General features: G+C 36.7%; 1 protein-coding gene across 4 annotated transcripts in view; it reads right to left on the bottom strand.

Annotated features, from left to right (window-relative positions):
- Positions 1-21,832, bottom strand: part of WASF1 (WASP family member 1) — an 87,941-nt gene that overhangs the window by 10,266 nt on the left and 55,843 nt on the right. For all 4 annotated transcript variants that reach the window (XM_054280531.1, XM_054280529.1, XM_054280528.1 and 1 more), the window contains exons 2-3: positions 18,844-19,004; positions 7,907-8,041 (exon numbers count right to left, since the gene is read on the bottom strand). In XM_054280531.1, coding sequence (XP_054136506.1) covers positions 7,907-8,041; positions 18,844-18,976 — 268 coding nt within the window. In that variant the 5' untranslated portion in view covers positions 18,977-19,004. The remainder of the gene's footprint in view (positions 1-7,906; positions 8,042-18,843; positions 19,005-21,832) is intronic.

The raw sequence follows: 21,832 nt of genomic DNA, 5'->3' as shown, positions 1-21,832 counted from the left end.
GCAGTTTAAGAAAACCTGTTTAAGCAGAAAACTGTTTTTTTCACTCAGGTTCCTGTAACACATACAAGTATTCACATTCATATGTACATACACCAAGCTGGATTTCTACTGTGTGATCACAAAGGGGCAGAAAGCAGGATTTTTTCCAGAAGGCTTGCAGTTCCTGGAATCTTCTGTCTTCTTACCTAAGCATATTGGCAACATCCTTTGTGAGGCTAAAGATGGGATTTATTTGATTTTCAGCTTGGCTTTTGAAGTTTATTACGCTTGGCAAGGTTGTGTATTCCTGGAGAAGTTTCCTCCTTTTTACCCTTAGGTTCTAATTCATCACAGTGTCTTTTATTCTTTTTAATAACTTTAATTAGCTGCTCAGAAGCCTTTTTAAGTGTGTGAAGGAAGTCCTATAAAGTCTGAATGTCAGCTAGGAGTCTCAATTTCTGTAGGTATTTCTGCAGTCATAACTAACCCTATATATTTTGTACCTGTCATGAAGTACACGTTGTTATCAGCTGGCAAAAGTTCCGTTAGAATAACTGAGGTTTAAAAATTTAAGTCTAAAATATAAGTCTTAGATCTTTTTATGCCTTTCCTTTGTGTTGTTGGTTATACAAATAACACCAAATGTGTTTGCTCAGAGTTGCTTGGCAATCCTGCAAGATTTCTAACTGTCATATATTGGAGACATTTCCAACAAAAGTAAAACTTAGTATACTTCTCTTTCAACGTGTGTACATTCTGAAGACAATTAACTTAATCAATTTATTCTAATAAATAAATATAGTACTTTGGTTTAATATTAAAATGTTCACAGAGTATGTAACACCATATAATTGACACTGTTCTACAAACTCCTTATTAGCATTCCATCTCTTCAATGAGCCAGCACAGACAATCTAATTCATAATTTCCCTTTTCTTGATTAAAACTCTACATTTTGTACACACATACAGGGAGATAACACACTAGAGGATAAGCAATCAATAAATCAATCCCCAACAATAAGTATAATAATTTTCTCTTTAAACCTAAGATACACAGCAGAAGGCTTCATGGAAAAGCAGCATTTCCTATGCAGATGACCTGTACCAGGCATTCCCTGAAAAGCACACCATTTATTCCAACCAACAGAGCACAGCAGGACAGCATTACTCAGGAAAGGGAAGGAGGTGGCACGCAGCACAGGGAGAATCCTGACATGGATATAAGTTGCCTACCCAGAGGGATCAGGTAAATCCCGTGTCACACACCCAGCCTAATCCTGGGCTGTGCATGGTCTGGCTTCCAAAGCCACTTGTTCAGCTTGCCAGCTGGCAGAGAGACAAGAGCCCTGCGTGCTTTACAGCCTCCGCGGGGGGAGAGGTGAAAACCTGGCTGGTGGCACCCAGCTCTGGCTGAGGGACAAACATGCACTGCAAGGGAACTGGGCAGGCAAAGTGCCTGTATGAACTCAGGTGTGAGTAGAGATGAGCAGCTGAAGGAGGAGTTAGAAAAGCTGCAGGCATTTGACTTGATGATGGTAAATTTAGGCTTCTAGTTGCTTAATTCCTAACAAGGACCAGAAGTTTTTGTACAGCCCAAAATCCCAAATTTGATACAGATGTATTTTTCTGAAAGTCCACCTACTACACAACTTGTGCTCACTGTAATTAACAAAAACCAGGGTCTTAAATAATTTCCTTAAAAGTTGAGATATTCACAATTTAATTTGAAGATTCATTCAATAATCTAAACAAATGCCTGTTTGTCTTTATTGTGTCTGTTGTTTGGATTGTATGAAAAGACGTATTATATCAGCCAATCCAAGCCAATCAGCCCTCTGTGCACAACAATATTTTCCACATAAGCAAAAGCTGTCTGTCAGAAAGCTAAACTGTCAACCTTTTGTACACTTGGTTTTGAAAAAGAGATGCCAGTCCATTTTTACTCATGATCAACAACACACTGTGGGGGGGGAAGGGTATTTAAATTGTACTCTGATGAGATACAATAACTGTGTTTCTTTTGGGGTAAAGTAAAAATTAAATAAAAGCACATCTGTAATGTGCATACTAAATAATGTTTTATCTCTTGGCAAGCATCTCATTAAACTGCAATCTCCAATTTGTAGTAAAAGTCAGGTATAGAGCTCACCAGAGCACTGACAGAAAGCAGCTAACTTTAACTTTTCAAATACATTAAATACTACATTTTACTTCACCAGAAGAAAAAAAAGTTACTAGATTTATTTTTATTCTTTTACAATCATCAACTACACAATTTACAATTAGGTTCTAGGCCAAAAAATACCATTCTCCTAAAGAGAGTAAATAAAGAAATCATATTCCTCTTAAAAGCTTGTTCTCTTAATACTTTTTGCAGAATTTTATCCTGGCATCTTTCAAGACTGTAAACTCTTGAATATCACAGCCGTGACTCCCTGCAGAACTAAATGACTAGGGGAAATTTCATCCAAATCAAGGGACTCGGCTGCCCTATACAATTCCCTTTCTCTGTTCAAAATCTTACCCAGCAATTTGAAAAGTGCAAAGAGGAAAGAACAACACTCTCAAACAAATAACTTAGTTGTAAATTTCCCACTAAAGGTAATTAATTGGTAGGGAGTGGCACTGTTGAAAATTCTCTTAAGGTAAAGATTTGTGTGATTCAGTTCCTAAAGACACTGCAATCCTAAAGTCTGATTTCTACCTTATTTATTTTATACTTTTAGCGATTATCCATTTAAACAATGACCAGAATGCACACTTTAGGTTTCTCTGCCATCAGAATACTCTGACTGTGGGTTTGATAGTTGCTAAAGAGAGAGATTATTTCTGTAGATCAGACATCACTCTTGGGTCTGTCCCCTACACAAGAAATAGAAATTTTCTGAAATACTGTCCTAAAAAATTCCAAAACAGCTCAAGAACTTTTTGGATGGAGAATGTATGTACCTTAACTACTACAGGTAAACAAAAAGAAGATGTAAATGTTAGATCAATCATTTTAGGAGGACTCAGAAGCTGCTTCAAATGCAGCATGTAGAACAAGTAAGCCCTATTAAGATGTGAAATACCTGTGGGCATCAAACACTGAATCTGCTGGTTAGTCTCAACAAAACCACCACATTGTTTAACAAATGGTATTTTGTCCACATCCCTCTTTTTATACACAAAACATGCACTATCATGGTCTTACCATGGAACTATTAAGCCTTGGACACGCTAATTTAAAACTGATTTACTTACTAAATAACCCTCAGATTTAATCAAGGGCCTAAGAAAATTGGAGAAAGAAGATGGAGAGCAGTTGAAGCTCAGCCCACCTGCTCAGAATCTTGAGAGGGAGACACAATCAAATCTAACCTTCTTTAAGTAGCAATGTGCAAGGAAAAGAGATCTGCTATATAATTTAACAGTCTTTATCTGCCTTGGAGGGTAACATTTCTAATGAATGAATTGACAATAGTGTTACTCTCCACTTAATATAGTACATGTGGAGATCATGACCCAATTTTGATGTGCTCCCTGTTCTTAATTTTGATTACATTTATATTCAGCAAAATCTTCTTCACAGGCTAAAGACAGTGAGCTGACCCTTAAACTGGGGTTTGCTACCCTTTCCTTCTAAGTCTCACAATGGGCTGAGTATCCAGACTTTAGAGTTGACCAAGTCTCCCATTTCCAGAGTATACAGACCACAATTATCTGTCAAGCTTTTTAGGTTTCTCCCCACCAAATGCCACCTTTCTTTTCTCCCATAGCAAAACAACAAAACTGTTTCTGGACTTGGTCCAGCCAAACTTCTGAACTACTATTGTTTTAATGACAGGGCAATATTTATAGAATGTTTAGAAAAACAACAAACACTTGTATTCAAAGGCAGAAGCCTACTGAAACACAATTCACTGTCCTGAAATGTGCCAGGCTGCTCACCCACAGCACTTCTGCCATTAGGTTTATTTAAGTTGCTTGTCACAGTTGTAACAAATATGCTATGGAAATCAAGAATTTGATACACTCCCTTTGAGATTAAAATCCTCTCTGGAGGTTTAAATAGAATTAGGCAGGTCACAATGAAAGAAGCACTAAATTAATACCAAAATAGTCTGATAAACTCTGAATTTATGAATTTTCCTTCTGCCCTGATATTATTTATTTCTGAGTGATACAAAACTATTTTCCAATATCTCATGAATGCATCAGAGCTGTACCATGTATCAGCATTTCAAAAAAGAACCACATAATTGTTAAAATTAATATTCTTTTCAAAACTGTCAGATTTCTACAACTATGCCATTTTTCACTTTTAGCAGTACCTCACACTTAAAAGGCACAATTAAATTCATGAAAATTTGATCAATTAAGAGAAGTATTATTTTACTGATGCATTTTGCATATATATGGACAGAGTTAGTAATGTTACCTATAAACTATATATTTACTATTTATTATAAAGTAAATACTAAAATGAAAAATGCTTGCAAGGAAACTATACTCAGGATTTATTTTCTCACCTATGAGGACACCTTATATTGCAGGGCTAGCGAAGCTGTTGACCTTAGTTCAACTTTATAGCAAGAATGTGTTTTCTCAATCCTAAAAGAGCCCCAAATATTAGTCTTGGATACATATGGGTTTGTTTCCCATACAATTGAAATAAAGTTGAGCTTACTGATGGAAAACAGAGGATTTCCTTTTGTCTGCATGCAAGTTTGGTATATTCTGAGGGTAAAACCCACATGTATATGAAAATAATAAAGTATTTTTAAAAACCTATTAAAATATTAAATTAATAACATTGAGAAATCAAGAATTTGAAAACAGTGTAATAATTCAAAGCAAACCAAGTTGGCAGCAACTCTTTTATGACAGAAAAATTGGTCATGAGGAGTTAGACTCCTAAAGATACAATCTTAACCTTGGTTTTATTCTTTCACAGAGATGCTGTAGTAATTCAAAATGAGAAAACACACAGACTGTTCAAACAAATTCAGAGCTTTTTATCACTCTGATTCTACCAGAAACATCTTGCCAAGTATCTGCATCTCGTTTAGTGAATCTGACTTGGGCTGGTTTTGTTCATGCCACTTAGCTTTAAATGAATCTTAATTTCTTTCTCTTGTGTAATAGCATGGGCCCAAAGGAACCCATTAAATCTTCTATTACTGCCTCCTGGCAAAGAGCAGATGAGACTCATTTCACAAGTATATCCCATTTTACTCATGTTGTTAGCTGAGTAGAAGTACTGAAAGTTGCTTAATTCTTGCATAGTGAGATAAAAAAGGTAAATTCAAATATTCTCCCCCTTCCCTCCCCTTCATGCATTAACATCCTTCAGCTATTCTAGTCCACACTAGGATTAAACCTAAACTATTTGTGATGGATTTCCAAAGTCAAGCCCAAAACAGTATACTGAAGGGAGAAAGTTTCCTGATCCCTAACTTTTAAGGAAATAGAATATCAAATGTCTCCTCATCTCCTTTGTCCTCATCTGGTGACTCATTCCAGGCAGACATTTGTGAATAAGGAGCACTTGGTACAGCTCAGGGACTGGATATTCTTAGGTTAATAAAAGCAGTAATTTAACAGCTCCTGACACTGAGGATTGCATGTGTCCCTCTGAAGTACAAGCAGTCACTGCCATTCTGTGGTGTGACACACAAATCCTGGGGATCAGGTTCAAATCACCCTGAGCCACACTGGACTTCACTGTGAGGACTTATTCCCAGCCCTGTTTCCTTGACTGCAGTCTGTACCTTTCTTTAGCTACAGAGTGTAGCAAACACTACAGCATGCACAGTTCTGTGAAAATGTGTTGGTATGGTGCATTGGGGACTACACACTATTTAAAACTACTCCTAGCAATTCTCTAACATCAAATAGTTGCGGATTTTTGGTCCTGAAACCTAGAGCCAAACTTGTAAAAGGCCTTTTACATGGCATAGTACAATTTTCTTGCTATTGTGTAATATCCCTGGATGCTTTAACTCAATGGCTTAATATGGTCTCTCCATTCCATGGAAATGTGAATGATTAACATATCAGATATGATATATCAACATACATCCCCCTCTGATTTGAACCAAAACTAGGCTGTCAAGAGTAAATGCAGAAATGCCATTAACACTCCAGAGTGTTTCAATCATTACAAGATTACAACTGCTGACAATTTATTATCATATATGGAAAGGGTTTTTTACCATTATCCAATCATAGCAAAAATGCCCTGGTTTGGGCAGGAGGAGATATCATTTTTTCTTAGTATCTGGTATAGTGCTGTGTTCAGGATTTAGGATGAGAAGAATGCTGATAACACACTGATGCTTTATCATTGCTGAGCAGTGGTCAAGAACTCTTCAGCTTCTAACTCCACCCTACCAGCCAGCAGGATGGGGGGCACAAGGAACTGGGAAGAGACCCAGCCATGAGAGCTGACCCAAACTGGCCAAAAAGACCTTCCATACCATATGGTGTCATGCTTAGCACATAAACCCAGGGGAAAAGGTGTCTGGGGGCTGGGTTGTTGCTCAGGAACTGGTTGGGCATCAGTCAGCAGGTGGTGAGCAATTGCATTGTGCATCACTTGTTCTGTATATTCTAATATTATTATTGACGTTTTCCTTCCTTTTCTATCCTATTAAAATGCCATTATTTCAACCCACAAATTTTACATTTTTTCCCCCCCTGATTATTTCCCTCCTCCCACTGTGGAGCAGGGGTGAGCAAGTGGATGTGTGGTGTATAACTCCCTGCCAGGTTAAACCACAACAATTGGAAAAAGAGGTATACAAGAGTGATTTATGCTCAGTTATCAAGAGACTTGGAAAATCCCATTAATGTAAGAATTCCCCTAGGCAAGTCATGATTTTGTGGAAAATCTGCTACTAGCTGTGAGCAGCTGTCTTTCAAAACCTGTTCTAAAATTAATGTCATGCGAAATACAGAATCAAAAATTCCGCTTGCTCAATTTTGCTACTAGTGAAATTCTGACATCTATAACCAAAGACAACCTGAAGACCACACTTCTGGTTTGACACTTCAATTTTCTGTATACACAACTGTAATCACACAATCTAATAATACAAAATTATTATATCTAGACATTGAGAACTGAAACAGCTTTCTATAGTTTAAAATTGGATCCCACAAGCAATCTGAAGTTATACTTCATGACGGTGTGTTCCTCTTCTTTCTAGGTCTTAACCACATAGTTTAGAACACCCTAAATTTTTTGGGGGTATCAAGATTTTTCACAGTTGACCTGTGCCCAACAGATATCAATGAAGGCAAAAAAGCTTCATGGCATTTATGAATTAGGTGGTCCAACAAACCCTAGGCATCCTTTAAAATTCGGTACAAATTCTATCTTACAGGCATGAGCTGATGATTTCTGAGAGTACTTGTTTTCTCAGTGCTAACCAATATTAACAATACTTAAACTTATTTAGGAAGAGTCCAAGAGGTTATGCAGCAGCAATAAATGAAGCTGTACAACTATAACATCATTCAGAAAGTAAGATGGTACAAATTAAATGCCAAAACCCTACTTGGACAAATGTTTACATTCCATGAGAATTAATAGAAAGGTTTAAAAAAGTGTATAGACTTATCTCTTAGCATTCACATAATATTACACAATATTATTAATATTCTAAATATGCAATACTACTGAAGTGACAGATACTCCTGTAGCCATTTTTATGTAAATTCTTTAGTATCATTCAGTAACCATGAAAACGGTGAGCTCAGAAAGCTGCTCGAGGTTATAAAAAAAGCGTGTAGCAGAAATAGAACTGGACCTTTCTTACGATGCTTTGCTGTGTGTTCTTATAAATACGATTTAAACTATTAAACTATTACTTCCATTTCACCTATCAGTGCTGTCTGAGTGACAAAATAAGAAATCCTCCCTGCAGGAGGTAACTTACATTCCTCTTCCTTTGGATCGAGTTGTGTAACACTGACAGACAAGCGATCTACACGTTCCTGTAAGGAGTTGACTCTAAATGAGAAACTGTGTGCTTCATTGAAAAGTTCACCAAATATATCTTCAGCATATTTACCTGAAAAATGGGAAAAAAATATTCAAGCATACCACAAGACAGGCAAATGATTTCCTACTGTTTAATTAAATAATTCTAAGATGCACGAGTATCATTGTAACAACCTGCACTTACTGAGCCCATTAAGAGTCCTTTAGAATAGCAAATAGAAGTTAAATACTTACTATGCAACTTATTTATCAGAAATTAAATTATTTAATACATTACAGGACAGATATTCAGCTGCCATAAAATAATTTAACTATGCTGATATGCATGGAACTAGACTGCAGTTTCTTGGATATTTCTAAAAGGACAACTTTCAACATCTGAAGCTGCTTTTGTCTGAGTGATAACTAATCTTTGAATTTACTTCACCACTGTTCTCAAAATGAAGTACTGCTTCCACTCCTGCTGTACAGAGAACTTTACAAAAAAAAGGAAGATCAGATATTCATATCTAGATAAATTAGAAGCAGCCTATTCAAAAATACACACTAAAATAATCCTACCTTGAAAAATCCAAATTCTAGTAACTGACCCATTTACACTGAAGTAAAAAAAAAATCCCAAACAACCAAAAAAATCTCTTTTGTTCACAACAATGGACAACATATTTTTAGCACAAAAGAGCAGGAGATTCAAATATTGCCAGGAAAGGATCAGTAATTGGTTTCTCTGCTACAGACTACTCCCCATACTGCTTCCAATGCTCTCAAGACTCCATTTGAGAAATGTGCCTATGTCACTGAAAAACTCCACCAGACTACACAGCAGAATGTGTAGCCACACTTCTGAAATACAATGTGATAGCTTTCAAAGCCTTCTATATACTGTGCATATGTAATTCATGTACTGTTTGTGCACTTATGTTGGTTATGGAAGTATAAATCTCACAAATTTCTAACTACCTGCTTTGCACTCAAGTTCTGACAGGTATAAAAGAAAAGGATAGCTGTGGATATTCTGCCTTTGGTGAGCAATACATCGGAAAGTATACATAAAAACAAGGACGTTTTTATATAAACACATCAAAAGAACAAAAATTAAATCCCTACAGGTACTGTGGAAACTACTTAAAGATGCTATGCAGTAAGCCCAAGGCCAGCACACACCATTTATTAACACTTAGGTAACAGCAATAGAAAACCAGCATGACTATACACAATGGAATATAAAAGATGATATCAGAAGAAATGTACAGAAGAAGAAAATAGAAGAGGAACAACTAGCAAACAAACAATAAATATTTCTTCAAAGACATGAGGAATAAGAAAGCCTGCCAGGGAGTGTGCAGAGCAGACTGGCAATGAAAATATGAAGGAATACGGAGAAGACAAGACCCCTGTGGACAAGCTAATTTAACACCTTCCACTGGTGTCCACTGAAGGGAACTGGAGAGACCCTGATGCTGCAAGAGCTCATTGTGGGAAGCCCAAAGAAACTGAAGAGACTATATAAAAATTACAAAACTAAAGGGAAGAAATGACCAGCAAGTATTGGGAACAATTGCACTTACACACATTGAAACACACTACAACAAGGTTCAAATTTTTTTTCATGGAACATCTTGAGAGCTTGAGAGCTACAGACCCATAAGCCTGACATCCATACAAATTAGTATAGATCATAATGAAGAACTGAATTAGCAGACATTTGGATGACTCATGCCAGAAGAGGCAGCACAGCTTTTGTAAAGGGACATTCTGAATGGCTTAGAAGCACAGACAGATCTACTGAGATTTCCAAGAGAGTTTGGAAAATCTCTCATCAAATGGTTTGGGGAAAACTTAACAGATGGGGCATACAAAAGATGTGGCACAGATAAATAATTCCTCAAAAGGTAGAAAACAGGGCATAGGAGTAAATCACCAGTCTTCACAGTCGAGAAAGGTGAGTTCTACTAAGCTTCTATGCTGGGATCCATGTTAATTAAGATATGTGTCAATTGCTTGAAAAAAACTGAGATCAAAGTTTCCAATGATAGAAAGTCATGAAAAAGAAACACACTGAGCATTAGGAAACACAGACAAACCTCAGATGGTTGGAGAGGCTTCCAGGCTGAAAAATGCTGGAAGCAGGGAGATTAGTAGGAATATCCTACATGCTGTCTTGCTCTCATTCTTGGAGCAGCTGCTAATAGCCACAGTGAGAAGCAGATCAAAGGCACTTCCCCTCTGAACCTTTGTCTCATAGCACAAGTCCACAGAAAAATACAAACGGAAAGTTAGTGAAAGTCTTCTCAGCTGGCAACTCACCTAATGTAAGACTTATCTAATATTTTTCAGAGGTTCAGGTGTCCTGAACGTCTGAAAAATTTATGTTCTTTAACCTGTACCTGAAGCAAGGGAAATTACTTAAAAATGTGATCCACTAAGAACAACATTGTTGAAGTTTTAATACACAGATACTAAAAATTTAATGCATTTCAGATAATATGTTCAGAAATATTAATTTTAATTACTCACATAACATTCACAGACACACAGGCTAAAATTAAAATAAAATATAAAATTACATGTGCAGAATTGAAAATTAATTTAGAAGCTGGGCTTTAAAATCCAGTAACTTCCATTTTATAGGTGTATTTTGAGGCTAAATTTTTATCTGTATCATTTCATCAGGCTTAAAATTAATCTACCTCATTAATGAGCTCCAACTACAAATAATCTCTCTTGGAAATCTTTTCATTACATTGCATACAGCCACAAACATACTGCAAGGAATAATTTGCCTATGCTTATGAACACTAATCCTCAAATGGGAAATACATTAAAAACAACCTGTCATGTTTGAAGTGGTGTGCCAACCATCATGTCTCCACCTACCTGTGTGTTGGTGGTCTCTTTATTTAGCCAGAGGTATATTTAACCAAATGCTTCCTCTAGCAAAGCAAAATGTTTGCTTTTTGTGAAATGTACAACTTACATTCTAAAAAATATCATATGTGAATGTATAAATATGTACATAACACACATAACCCAGTATTTGTGTTGCCATCTCTGTGTATTCTATAGGAGTCTACCCTCAGTTTTGAATGGATCACAAAGGACACAATTCCAGGTGATCATACTGAACAAAGTGTCACAAATTCAAATAAGAAAGTGTGAGAAAAAAGCACTCTAGCAAACAAAGCTGAACTCATTCCACATAATTTATAGGTAATATGTCAGAAGAGTAAGAATGCAAAATTAATTCCATTATACACAATGAATATTCCAAGGTATCATTAACACTTCAGAATATTTACAATATTATGGGCTTGCTTTACAATATTATGGGCTTGCCGAAAAACTCTGCTCTTGTGTTGTTTCACACAGCACAATAAAGAGAATTACAGTTCCCCATGACAATTATAATACCAATGCCTTAGGATCCAGCTCACAGTTGGATTCAAAATACCAGATCAGAAAGATCAGTGGTCTTGTTTGCCTACTAAATTAAATTACAATATACACTTATGCAATTAAATTAATTCAATGTCTGTGAAAAGCTTATTTTACTGTATTTGCAAAACCTGCTTGGCATTTGTTTTTATGAGCACTTAAATTTTTTTTAGTAAGAGGATACATTATTATTCAGTTTTAATTAAGGAATTTATTATTCACCTTATTATTCTTTTCATAACTTTTCCTCATGTATCTAAGGGCTCTGATCACAATTAAACCTTCAGTAAGAAAGGGATACAGGAATGCAGCTCTCTCTGGTGTCAGTCAATATCCTTTTTTGTGACAGACAAATAAAATGTCTTGGAAACAATGTTCTGTTCTTCCTTCCCTCAATAACATGCATGTACTTTGATGGCTTTTTGAACAATTATTTTTCTGACTTTTAAAAAAGATCTATGAGCTGAAAACAGAACAGTAGCTAGTAGCTACTAACTGAAAATAGAGTAAAAATTATACTGCTTACTGCCTTCTGATATTTTTTAAAATTAAAACCACCAAAACATGTATCACCCACTCAATTTCCATTCATTACCATGGCAATAAATGTACAATGGCTTATAAAATGTCAAAAAATACTGATCAGTTTTACAGTGCTTTGCTTTCACCAAATGTTCCTTCTAATTTGTTTTATCTCCTAATTTCCCCCCATAATTTCTTAAGCATTTGTCCAACCTCCCTGGCTTTTATCCACAAATGAGTAATTGCTGATTTTCCAACACACTAAAATGAAAACATACTAAGGTTAAAGAAATGGGGGTTTTTATCTTGTTCTAGGGGACTGAGTATGTATCAGATGAACTGAAGTCAACCACAATGTCCACATCAGGTTCTGGGCAGTATTTTAGTCTAATTAAATAAAGCTTGACAAATAAATGTCTTCAAAGACTTTATTATTGTGTTACTCAAATTCTTAGAACCACAACAAGGATCAGGACATACACTAGCAGCCCTCTCAAAACTCCAGTCCTTAAACCTACCTGAACTCTGGCTGTATTCTCAATGCTGTACCTGTTGGCAAACCCTAAGGAAAGGCCATTTAAATTAATCATTTTGCAACACTAGATCAGTTACCAACAGATTTAGTTACAGGCTCTCAGACAACGAGCGGGACATGAGTCCTGAACGAGGACTTGTGGAAGAAGTAATTTCTTTACTATCCTTCAGCATTGTTAAAGAAAAAGAGCTCCAAACCCTTCAACTGCAGCCCAGCCTGAAGCAGCACCCTGCAGACCAGTTAGGTGCTGGCAGCCTTTGTGAAACGTGCTCTGAATGTGCTGTAGCTACCTGGATAATAAACACATTCACCACACACTGTGCTCAGTGCCATAAACCAGCATCATCCTGGGAAATTCAAGAGGATGACTGGCAAAACTCAGGCCAATGCAAGATGCAGCAAGCAGGACATTCAAAATAAGACAATTGTTCAATCTTCCCAGAAGCATTGATCATAATTAACTTAGCCTTTAAGTGATCTGTCAGATTTTTGGAGCTCAGTGGTGTGTGAGTGCATATTTTAACATTTACAAACCTAAAATCTAACCCAACACAATTATCATTGAACTAAATTATAAGAACACATAGTACATCAAATATGTGGTGACATTATTAAGTACAAAGTATAATAGTTATGTCACTAAAATCATATTTGATATTAAAATAATAAATTTATTGATATATTGAATTATACAAACCCCAAAATAATATTCGCTTAAAAATATAAGTTTGGCAATTGAAAAAAATGTATAAATTGGTAAAACATCTCAAAGAACAAGCTTAGAATTTAGTCTGTTACCCACCTATACACTATCATTCCTTGATTTCTATTATTTCATTCCTGTTCACACACTATACAATATTTTTGTACACTACATTTTCTAAAAAATAAAGGTACAGAACAAGACTAACTGCAAAACCCATCATGTCCAACTGCCCAATCCCATCCCAATATATTTATACTATGCAAAATTACATTATTCATGACTGAATAGTTTCTTTCTACACAATATAGTGTATTTATTAGAAAATACTCTCTCAGGATAATTAGTTACCACATAAGCCACTCACAATATATAACCAAGGTTCCTTTATACAGCAAAACAGGAAAGATAGTATAAGTCTATTAATACACTTTTCCTCCTTCATTATTTCTGACATATTATTTAACATATCCATAGCTTGTTGATTCAGCTTCAGATCTTCACGACATAATTTAGTTTTTAGAAAAAAACCAAGATGTATCTGAGTTCGAAAGTCTGGGCTTATTTCTCATCAGAATCATTTCAATCTCACAGCTAATGCACTAAATGATTAGGAAATGCACTAACAGCTAGGAGACTGAACTTGGAGATAAGAACCTTGGTAGATCCTTGAGAACATCATTGCTTATGCTGAGCAAGCTCTGTAAAATGACACATTAAATACATGGCACTGATGCTAATTAGGAACTTCCATTATGAACATGTGAGGGCAGTCCACAAGCATTACAGTAGGAGTATCAGAGTACTGAGGAGACAACTTGATTCCTTTAGCCAGGAAAATTGAACCAGATGTTTATCAGACAAAAGTATCAAATAAACTTTGTTAAAGGCCTTATCCAGAGCAGGTCTGATGCTTCTTGTTGACATCCAAAAATAAGTCAGCCTTCAAAAAATCTCCAGCCATGGAAGTCTGAGATACCGTTTGTATCCACTGAGGACATTATCAAGTAAACTAGCTGAGATTACCATTATATATTCAGAAATCTGTGAAAGAGACTGCTGAGAGCTGAACTTATGTGGAAAGTAGCAATGCTAATGATCAGTTCACAGGGAAGTCTTGCTCTTCCTTTCATTTCTAACACAACCTGAATTCACTGCTTTATGTAGGCAAGGAATTAATGACAGGTGGGGCTTTTTTCTGTTAACACACAGTTGCATTCAATGAAACTTTACTGACCCCTTGCTCATTCTCTCATTACCATTTGGGACAGGCACAAAACAGCATTCCCACTGCTGCAAAGACAACATCAAGAAATCAGACGGAAGATTTTTGAGAGGTTGGGGTTCTCTAAAGCTGAGTTTAGCTTTAAGTCCATCAGTTTCCTTATCCCCTTGTGCAAAAGAACACTTGTGTTCCCTGCCAATTGTAGTAATAATGAATAAAGAGGAATGACTAATGAAGAAAATTCACAATTAATGTCTTCCTGAACACACTGAGAAGGAGGATGGGCAGGGCAAGATGCAACACAGGGGTTCTGGAATACTGACTGAAGCTCTAGCTGCAGATCTGCAGAGACTTCCTTCCAATCATGCAGCATGTAGGAACCTTACCCTGTGCTGAAGATGCTGTTCACACAGGGTGAAGAGAGAGGCTGGTCTTTGAGCTCAAGAGGCCTGGTTCTAAAAATTAATTGCAGTCCCAATACCTTGCAGCTAGGTCTTTCAGGAGAAATATTTCCCACTTACTGAATGTTAATGCCTTAAGTCATGACAAACTGCAGGTTTTCCTGAGCTGAAAAAGTGTTTCTCACAGTATAAGAGAAAAGTGTCTCTCACAAGATGAATGCTTTTGGGGAAGGCACGGTAAGCAAAAAAAAAAAAGAAAGAAAACTTAAGCATATCTGAGAAGAAAAAATAAGGGGGAGAAATTGTTTGCTCCAAAGTCAGACTTTCACTCCTGAAAACTAACAAATAAGGGGCAAGGAAAAGAAAGAATTAGACCAACACGGTAAAAATAGATATACTACACAGAAAAGACAGAGAGGGAAAAGGCTACAAAAGGTTCAATGTTAAGTGAAAATTGTTTTCGCTAACATATAAGGCACTCCAGCTTGGCAGAATTATGCAGCATTCTCTTTGGTTATGCAGAAGTAAATGAAAAAATGAGGAATGACATCTTGTTATGATTGAATAAAAGGCCTAATCTGTATGCCTGCAATACCAATATTCATTAAAGGCACATATTCAAAAAGAGAAATGTTCTCCTCCCTAGATGGAGGTGTCAGGGACTGGGGCTGAGAACAAACCCCACCAGTTAGGTTTCTTATGTGGTACCGAGATTCTGTTTCCATGGAACAGCTGAATAAAAGGAAAAACAAGATTGGTCAATAGCTGTGAACAAAATGAGGAGGCTACATCCACACAAGAGAACTATTTATCTGCCTTCTAACAATGGCACAGCTGCACAATGCTATCAGTTGTGTTTCATGTACACAGGAATCTTATGGCCTGACATAGACCGATGTATAGAGAGTACTAACGTCTGTGCAATATTGCTGCAAACATGAGGGAAGCACTTCCTCAAAGCAGATACTGTTAGAAAGAAAGAAATACAGGGAAGAATGGCTGGGAAACTAAAACAGCTGTTGCTGTTGTCCGGAGAGTTTCTGTTCTGCCACAGTGCTAAGAAAAGCTGTCAGAAAACAGATCCTTTTATGAAGACTGGGAATATGGGGGGAAAAATTACTTCCTGGCAATTTTGTATGTTGTATCATGACAGACTGACGTGTTTTCATGCTTCAGGGATAAAGGCAATGACTATCACTCAAAGCAGAAATAAATATTTTGTCCTTTGATCTCTACTTCTTTTAAAGGTCAAAAAATTTCTCAAACTGAACAATTAGATGCAGCCCATCAAATAAGCAATGAAAGGTTTGATAATTTTCATGGAGACACATGGTAGTTATCACTGACATAGTGATGTAAAGCTCTTTAAATTTTATACTGAAATACAGGAAAACAGAATTCCTGTCATTTCATAGGTACTGTTTCTGCTTGTATATCCTATTTAAATGTAGTATCCAAGATCATAGAAACACAATCCTGTTTAGGTTAAAAGACCTCCAAATCATCTAGTCCAACACCCTGTGCAAAGCAGATCCAATTAGATCCAGCTGCTTGACTAATCCAGCTGAGCTGTTAGTATCTCCAAAAATGGAGACCCCATGACTTACATGACAAAACTCTATGCTAATTTTTTCTCAATAATGACTTTTGTTATTGTTTAGAGTACTGGTGGCTCCAATTCCACAACAGCATTCTTTATATCATGTCAGAAGAGAAGTTAAGACTGCCTGGTCTTGAGAATCATAACCGTAAGAAGATTGATCCTCTATTTGAGGGTAGATAAGTGAAAAATCTTAGAGGCAGAGATGACTGATTGTTAATCAGGTCAAAGACCATTCATTTAAATTTGCATAACTTTACCAGCAAAAGCAAAAGCAGCTTTAGTTTGACCCTATCAGAGCTCTCGGTTTCCACCCTCAGAGTAAAGCTCATTTTGTCTACAACTTAAAGGCTGATTCTCAAATATACACATTATCCATGGAAAACAAAAAAGGAAGGACTGCAGAGAGCTGGTTGCCAGGGGACTGCTGTGAAACCATGCCTGCTGGCTGTGACTCACAGGCAAGTACTAAAATTTATCTGCATGTCAGCAGACCTTGCTGTTCACCCCTAACAGTGACACACCAAGTGAAGACTGGTTATTTGGGTTTAAGCATGAGACACAAAATTCCTATTCCAGAACTCCTGAATATTTTTGAATTTGTATTGCTCCTAGCATAAACAGGCAGAAAAGCTAAAAGAATTCTGGAACAAAATACTTTCACAAGTACCCAAACCTTTGAAACATGATCCCCATTTTTAAAGAATAGTCTTTAGCACTACTGAGAAATAAGGACTAGTTTGCAAAACATGTTCTATTTTAATTGTAGGAAAAAAGTTTGTCTTTGTTTTTGTTGAAAACACACAGAGTATCAGGTAAAAACTTGGTACAAACACATAGATGCATGTTTTAGGGAAGAACCACACTGCTTTTACAAAGAGGAATTATACATAGTTATGGTTACATTCCCTTGCAAGTGTTTCTCTGCACTATATGTCAGGCAAACCACATAATAAATGTGCGAACATTCAACGGATATTCTTAATTTATTTTCTTCTTCCTTAATTGAGTTCTTTCTGTTCTAGTATTGCTTCATCCTGACCTCCTCACAAGCAGCAGCACATACCACATCAGACATAAGATCTGTATACCAAGAAAACATAGCAAAGGCAGCTGAAACTCAGTAGGTGAACCCTAGACTGTGATGTTGAGTTAGAAGTTACTGTTGAGTTTTTAGGGTCAAATAATACCTCCAAATGAAAATGCCAAATATATATTTGACATGCCACCTACAAAAGCAAATTCCCCAGATGAAGCTTATAATCAAGAATTTTTAAAATAGGCAAACTAAAATAAAATAGTACAACATTAAAAACAGTGACTTGGAAGGGGAGCTTAGTACATGAGCAGCTAGTTTGGGAGGGATTTTTGGCAGAATGAAGCAAAACCACAGATGGTGATCATATACTGCACCCTGATATTATAGGCTCTTGGTTCACTGAAAAGTATTAAAATAGTTTTTTCCTTTGTTGCTGCAGCTATATTAATAATGTTCATATTTATGTGTTGTAAGCATTCCTGTCTCAATTCCATAATTCAGTGTCCTCAGTTAAGTCTTCCATCTAATGGCACCCTAACAGCTTTGAAAGGCTGCAACAACAGACACTATACAGCGTATCATCAGACCAATAATTAAATCAATCTAATCAACAAACTAGGCTACATCACCTGTGACTTTAAGAAAATGGTGGAGCTAAAAGACTTTTCACATTGTAGATGTAAATACATGCACATTTAAATATTTAATGTGTTGGTAGTTTTAGTAACGTCCTAGCGGTTAAAAAGCACTTGCAGTATTGGAAATTCAAAATGCGATCGTGCTGGTTCATCTGACAACTTTTTAAGTTGCTGTAACTTAAAGAAGAAACAAGTCAGAGATCAGCCTTTTCAGCAAAACTCCTTCAGAGTTTCACAGCCTGAGAAGTATTCATTCACTCCTCTCAAGTGCACCAAGGGTACAATTGTTGACAGAGGGAGAAGAAGGAAGAAAAATCTTTAAATATTTCAAATACCATATAATAATTACATGTCTGGGTATATTTCAAAAAGTAACTCCTCTTTTTTCCTGAATGACCACAACATGACAAAGGGTTTAAGTGGAGAGAATTAAGCAACCAGTGATATATTTCTCATTAAGTCATATTCCCTACAAGAATTGCTCTAAGGTTAGCAATTACTGACTTCATTAATTAACAGCTATCTTTTCCTGTCACATTCCACTGGTAACAGAAATATATGAATATATGAATATGAAGTGTTTTAAGATGTGCTGCTAGAAAAGGTCCTAGTTTTCCTTCACAGACATCCATGCTAGACACTACCCACAAAAGCACTACATTCCAGACCCAGTGACAACTTTCTACAGAGAAATTGAAAAGGTGTTCCTACTTCAAACACTGTGACTGTAAAATATATTAGTTCTAAATACAGCTATTAAGACAATGTACTTACTTAGGCTACTCAGTTGTCTGATTATATTTGCCAAGGAAATATTGGTGACACATTCCAGCTCATTCTTGATACCTCGGGGCAGAGCTGTATGGCACAAGTGCCTGGGGTCTATGTTCCTTTTTACCAGCGGCATTCTGAAATGTATCAGAGGACCAGCAAACCTGTGAAGAAAACAGACACAGTATTGTTACAATTTTAATTGTAAATATTTTACATTCAGGTTATGTCTGAAGTTAAAATGACTAATCTTAACAGATAAAAATAGCTCCAATAGTACTGATAGAATTCCTTGCTCTGTGAATACCTAGATATTTTCTTCTTTTCCCAAAGAAAGATTATTTCATTGTCTCTCTTTAAATCTTTACCTGATTCAGAGGCCACTGAAGTGCCAAGTAATTTTTTACTGTTTCTGTTTTTACCTAACCCTCCCACCCACTAAAAAAGACAGGAAAATATCGGCAATCCAAAACCATTAGAGAAAGATTGTGTTCTTGATGGACAACTTCCTTATTCAGTGCAAGCAAAGTCCAACAAAAAGTCCTTTTGTTATGAGGTCAAAGTCGAACTAGCTGTCGTCTATTATAGTTGAAAGGTAGGTGTGATTCATTCATTGTGTCATGTTACCAGCAGGAGTCACCCTTCTAATCTGAACATCACTTCTACATCATACATAGTCAAGGTAGGGAAAGGGAAGATGTTGCCCTTCTCCCTGCACTGCTACTAACAACTAATTCAGCTAACAATGCATCTTCCAAATATGAAAGTCTCCACAGTGAACTTGTAGTGCAATTCCCTCCGGGACTCAGAAATCCTACCCCTTCACAGTTTTCAAATTTAAATGGTAAATACATCAAGAGTCTTCACTAGTTCTACAGACAGCATAAGAATTGTCTCAGGCTGTGAATCCCAGGCTGATAATTTTCTGCACCCATGACACTGACTGGAAGGAGTTTCCCAGAGGGCAACTGACATCCCTCATCTTATTAGTGCTGCTTATTAAGACCAGTTTACTAACATGCTTCTTCACCAAAAGCTGATTCCCTAAAATTCTGTATTTTTCCATCATTTGTCATGTAACACTCTGACAAAACTCCCACTTGATATACAGAGAATGGATACACTTAGTGTTGGTGTAACTTATATTCTCCCCTCCCACTGCAGAAGAGATTACACTTTCTCCAGACCAAAGGTAAACAGGTTTTCCACAACGCAACCCATATGCAGTCCTAGTCCCTCAACCACCCAGCCTGCCTGTTTCATCTGTCCTCTGCTTAGAAGTTTTACCCCAAAACATTCTCAAGATGCAGCCAGGCTTTGTGTAGAGCCACAGAATGCACTTTCCCTACAGTATATATTTAGCCACTGTTATCCTTACTTGGTCAAAACTGAGAGGGTGTTTTTGCATAATAGGATAAGATAGAGGTGAAATTTTGCTGACCTAGAATAGCACAGTGAATTAGAAGATGCAAAGGTGACTGTAAAGGAGTACTTTCACCTCACAGACTGCTTAGATTTCTCCTTGCCTGGTTTCCTGGGAGTATATTCTTTCACTGGAGCCATGGCTCATCGCTGAGGGACCCAGGTGGGACCCTTAAAGTGCACCTGAGAAACACTTCTGTGTTTCCAGGATCCGATTGCATCTCATTCATTGCATTTTAACATCATGTCTACCACCCTTATTTTCTTGACAGAACTATCAAAGTACTCTACGCTTTCTATTGATTTTTATTTTCTAGAAATATCCCAAATCTTTCTAGCCACCAAGTACCTAAGTCCTGAAAAGCTAGACTTTACACACCAACCAAATAAAATAAAAAGTGCAAGTCTGAATGCAGTGTCAGAGAGAAGCAATGAAAAAGTGTTCATGAACGTTTAACTACAGGTTCGTTATCATGGTTCCCCAAGAGAAAATAAAGGAACTGTTCTGTCCCTGTCAAAGAAACACATCAAATGATACATGAGCAATGTTCTACAGAAGCAATTAAATATTAATTCCAAAGTTGAGCCCTTTCTTGATTACTGCTTTAATGACAGTGTTGCATAAATACCAAGTACACAAGTCTTTTAAAGATGGTCCAAACAAGTATGTAAATAAATATTTTCACAGAAAAATTTCACACTTTCAACATTTTCTAATATCTGAATAATGCTGTTGTGGGTGTCCTATACAAACTCATAGTATAACAAAAAAAGGTAGCAGTAGGAGCAGTAAGTATGCTGAAAGGTGTCGTTTTCAAAGAGGAATAAATTTGGAAGGGAAACAAACAACAGAAGATATAACTGACACCTTCAAAAATATTCCTAATATTTGAAAACTATGCAAAGCCTAAAGAGAGGATATTTACCAGATTCCCACAGAAATAAAAGAAGGGAGGCAACAAAGGAAAATACCACTTAATTATGCTTACAACAAAGGAAAAGGCATTTCACACAATGTTTAATAAATTCTGAAACTAATTGCCACAGGATGCTCTATACAACAAAAGTACCTGCTGGTAATTTGTCCACTACGGACCTCATATTCCTTGCAGTTTGTTGCAATTACTAGAAGGTCTTGATGGTTCCTTCCCAATTGCAACTAGTGATCCCAACACAGGGAGTAACGGGTGTGCAACAGCAAATGGAACTTTACTGTACTCACACAGTTTCTTCACTCCTATAAAACATATTTTTCCTAAAGTAGTTCATAAAAAGAAAGCTGAAAAAAACCTGAAAGCACTATGTTTATTATATAGCTTTAGAGCTGTGAAAGAGGAAAAAACAAAAAAGGCATTGTTACAATCTCTTATATGCTTTAGGCAAAATGCAAAAAAAATGCACACGCTCTCCCCCCACCCCACTCCTCCCCCCCATCCCAAACCATGCATTACTCAAGTCACTGGGGCAGCAAAGGAAAAATTCATTCCTAGATGATGAAATCCTGTTACCATGTCACTCCCAAGTAAGCCCTGGAAAGCGTTGGTAACCCCAGGCAGGCAGAAGAGAGAAG

The sequence above is a fragment of the Melozone crissalis genome, unplaced genomic scaffold, assembly GCF_028551555.1.
Source record: "Melozone crissalis strain CALT ecotype California unplaced genomic scaffold, PUWL_Pcris_2 ptg000027l_1, whole genome shotgun sequence".
NCBI lineage: Eukaryota > Metazoa > Chordata > Aves > Passeriformes > Passerellidae > Melozone > Melozone crissalis.
This window is presented reverse-complemented; position numbering and strand designations above follow the sequence as displayed.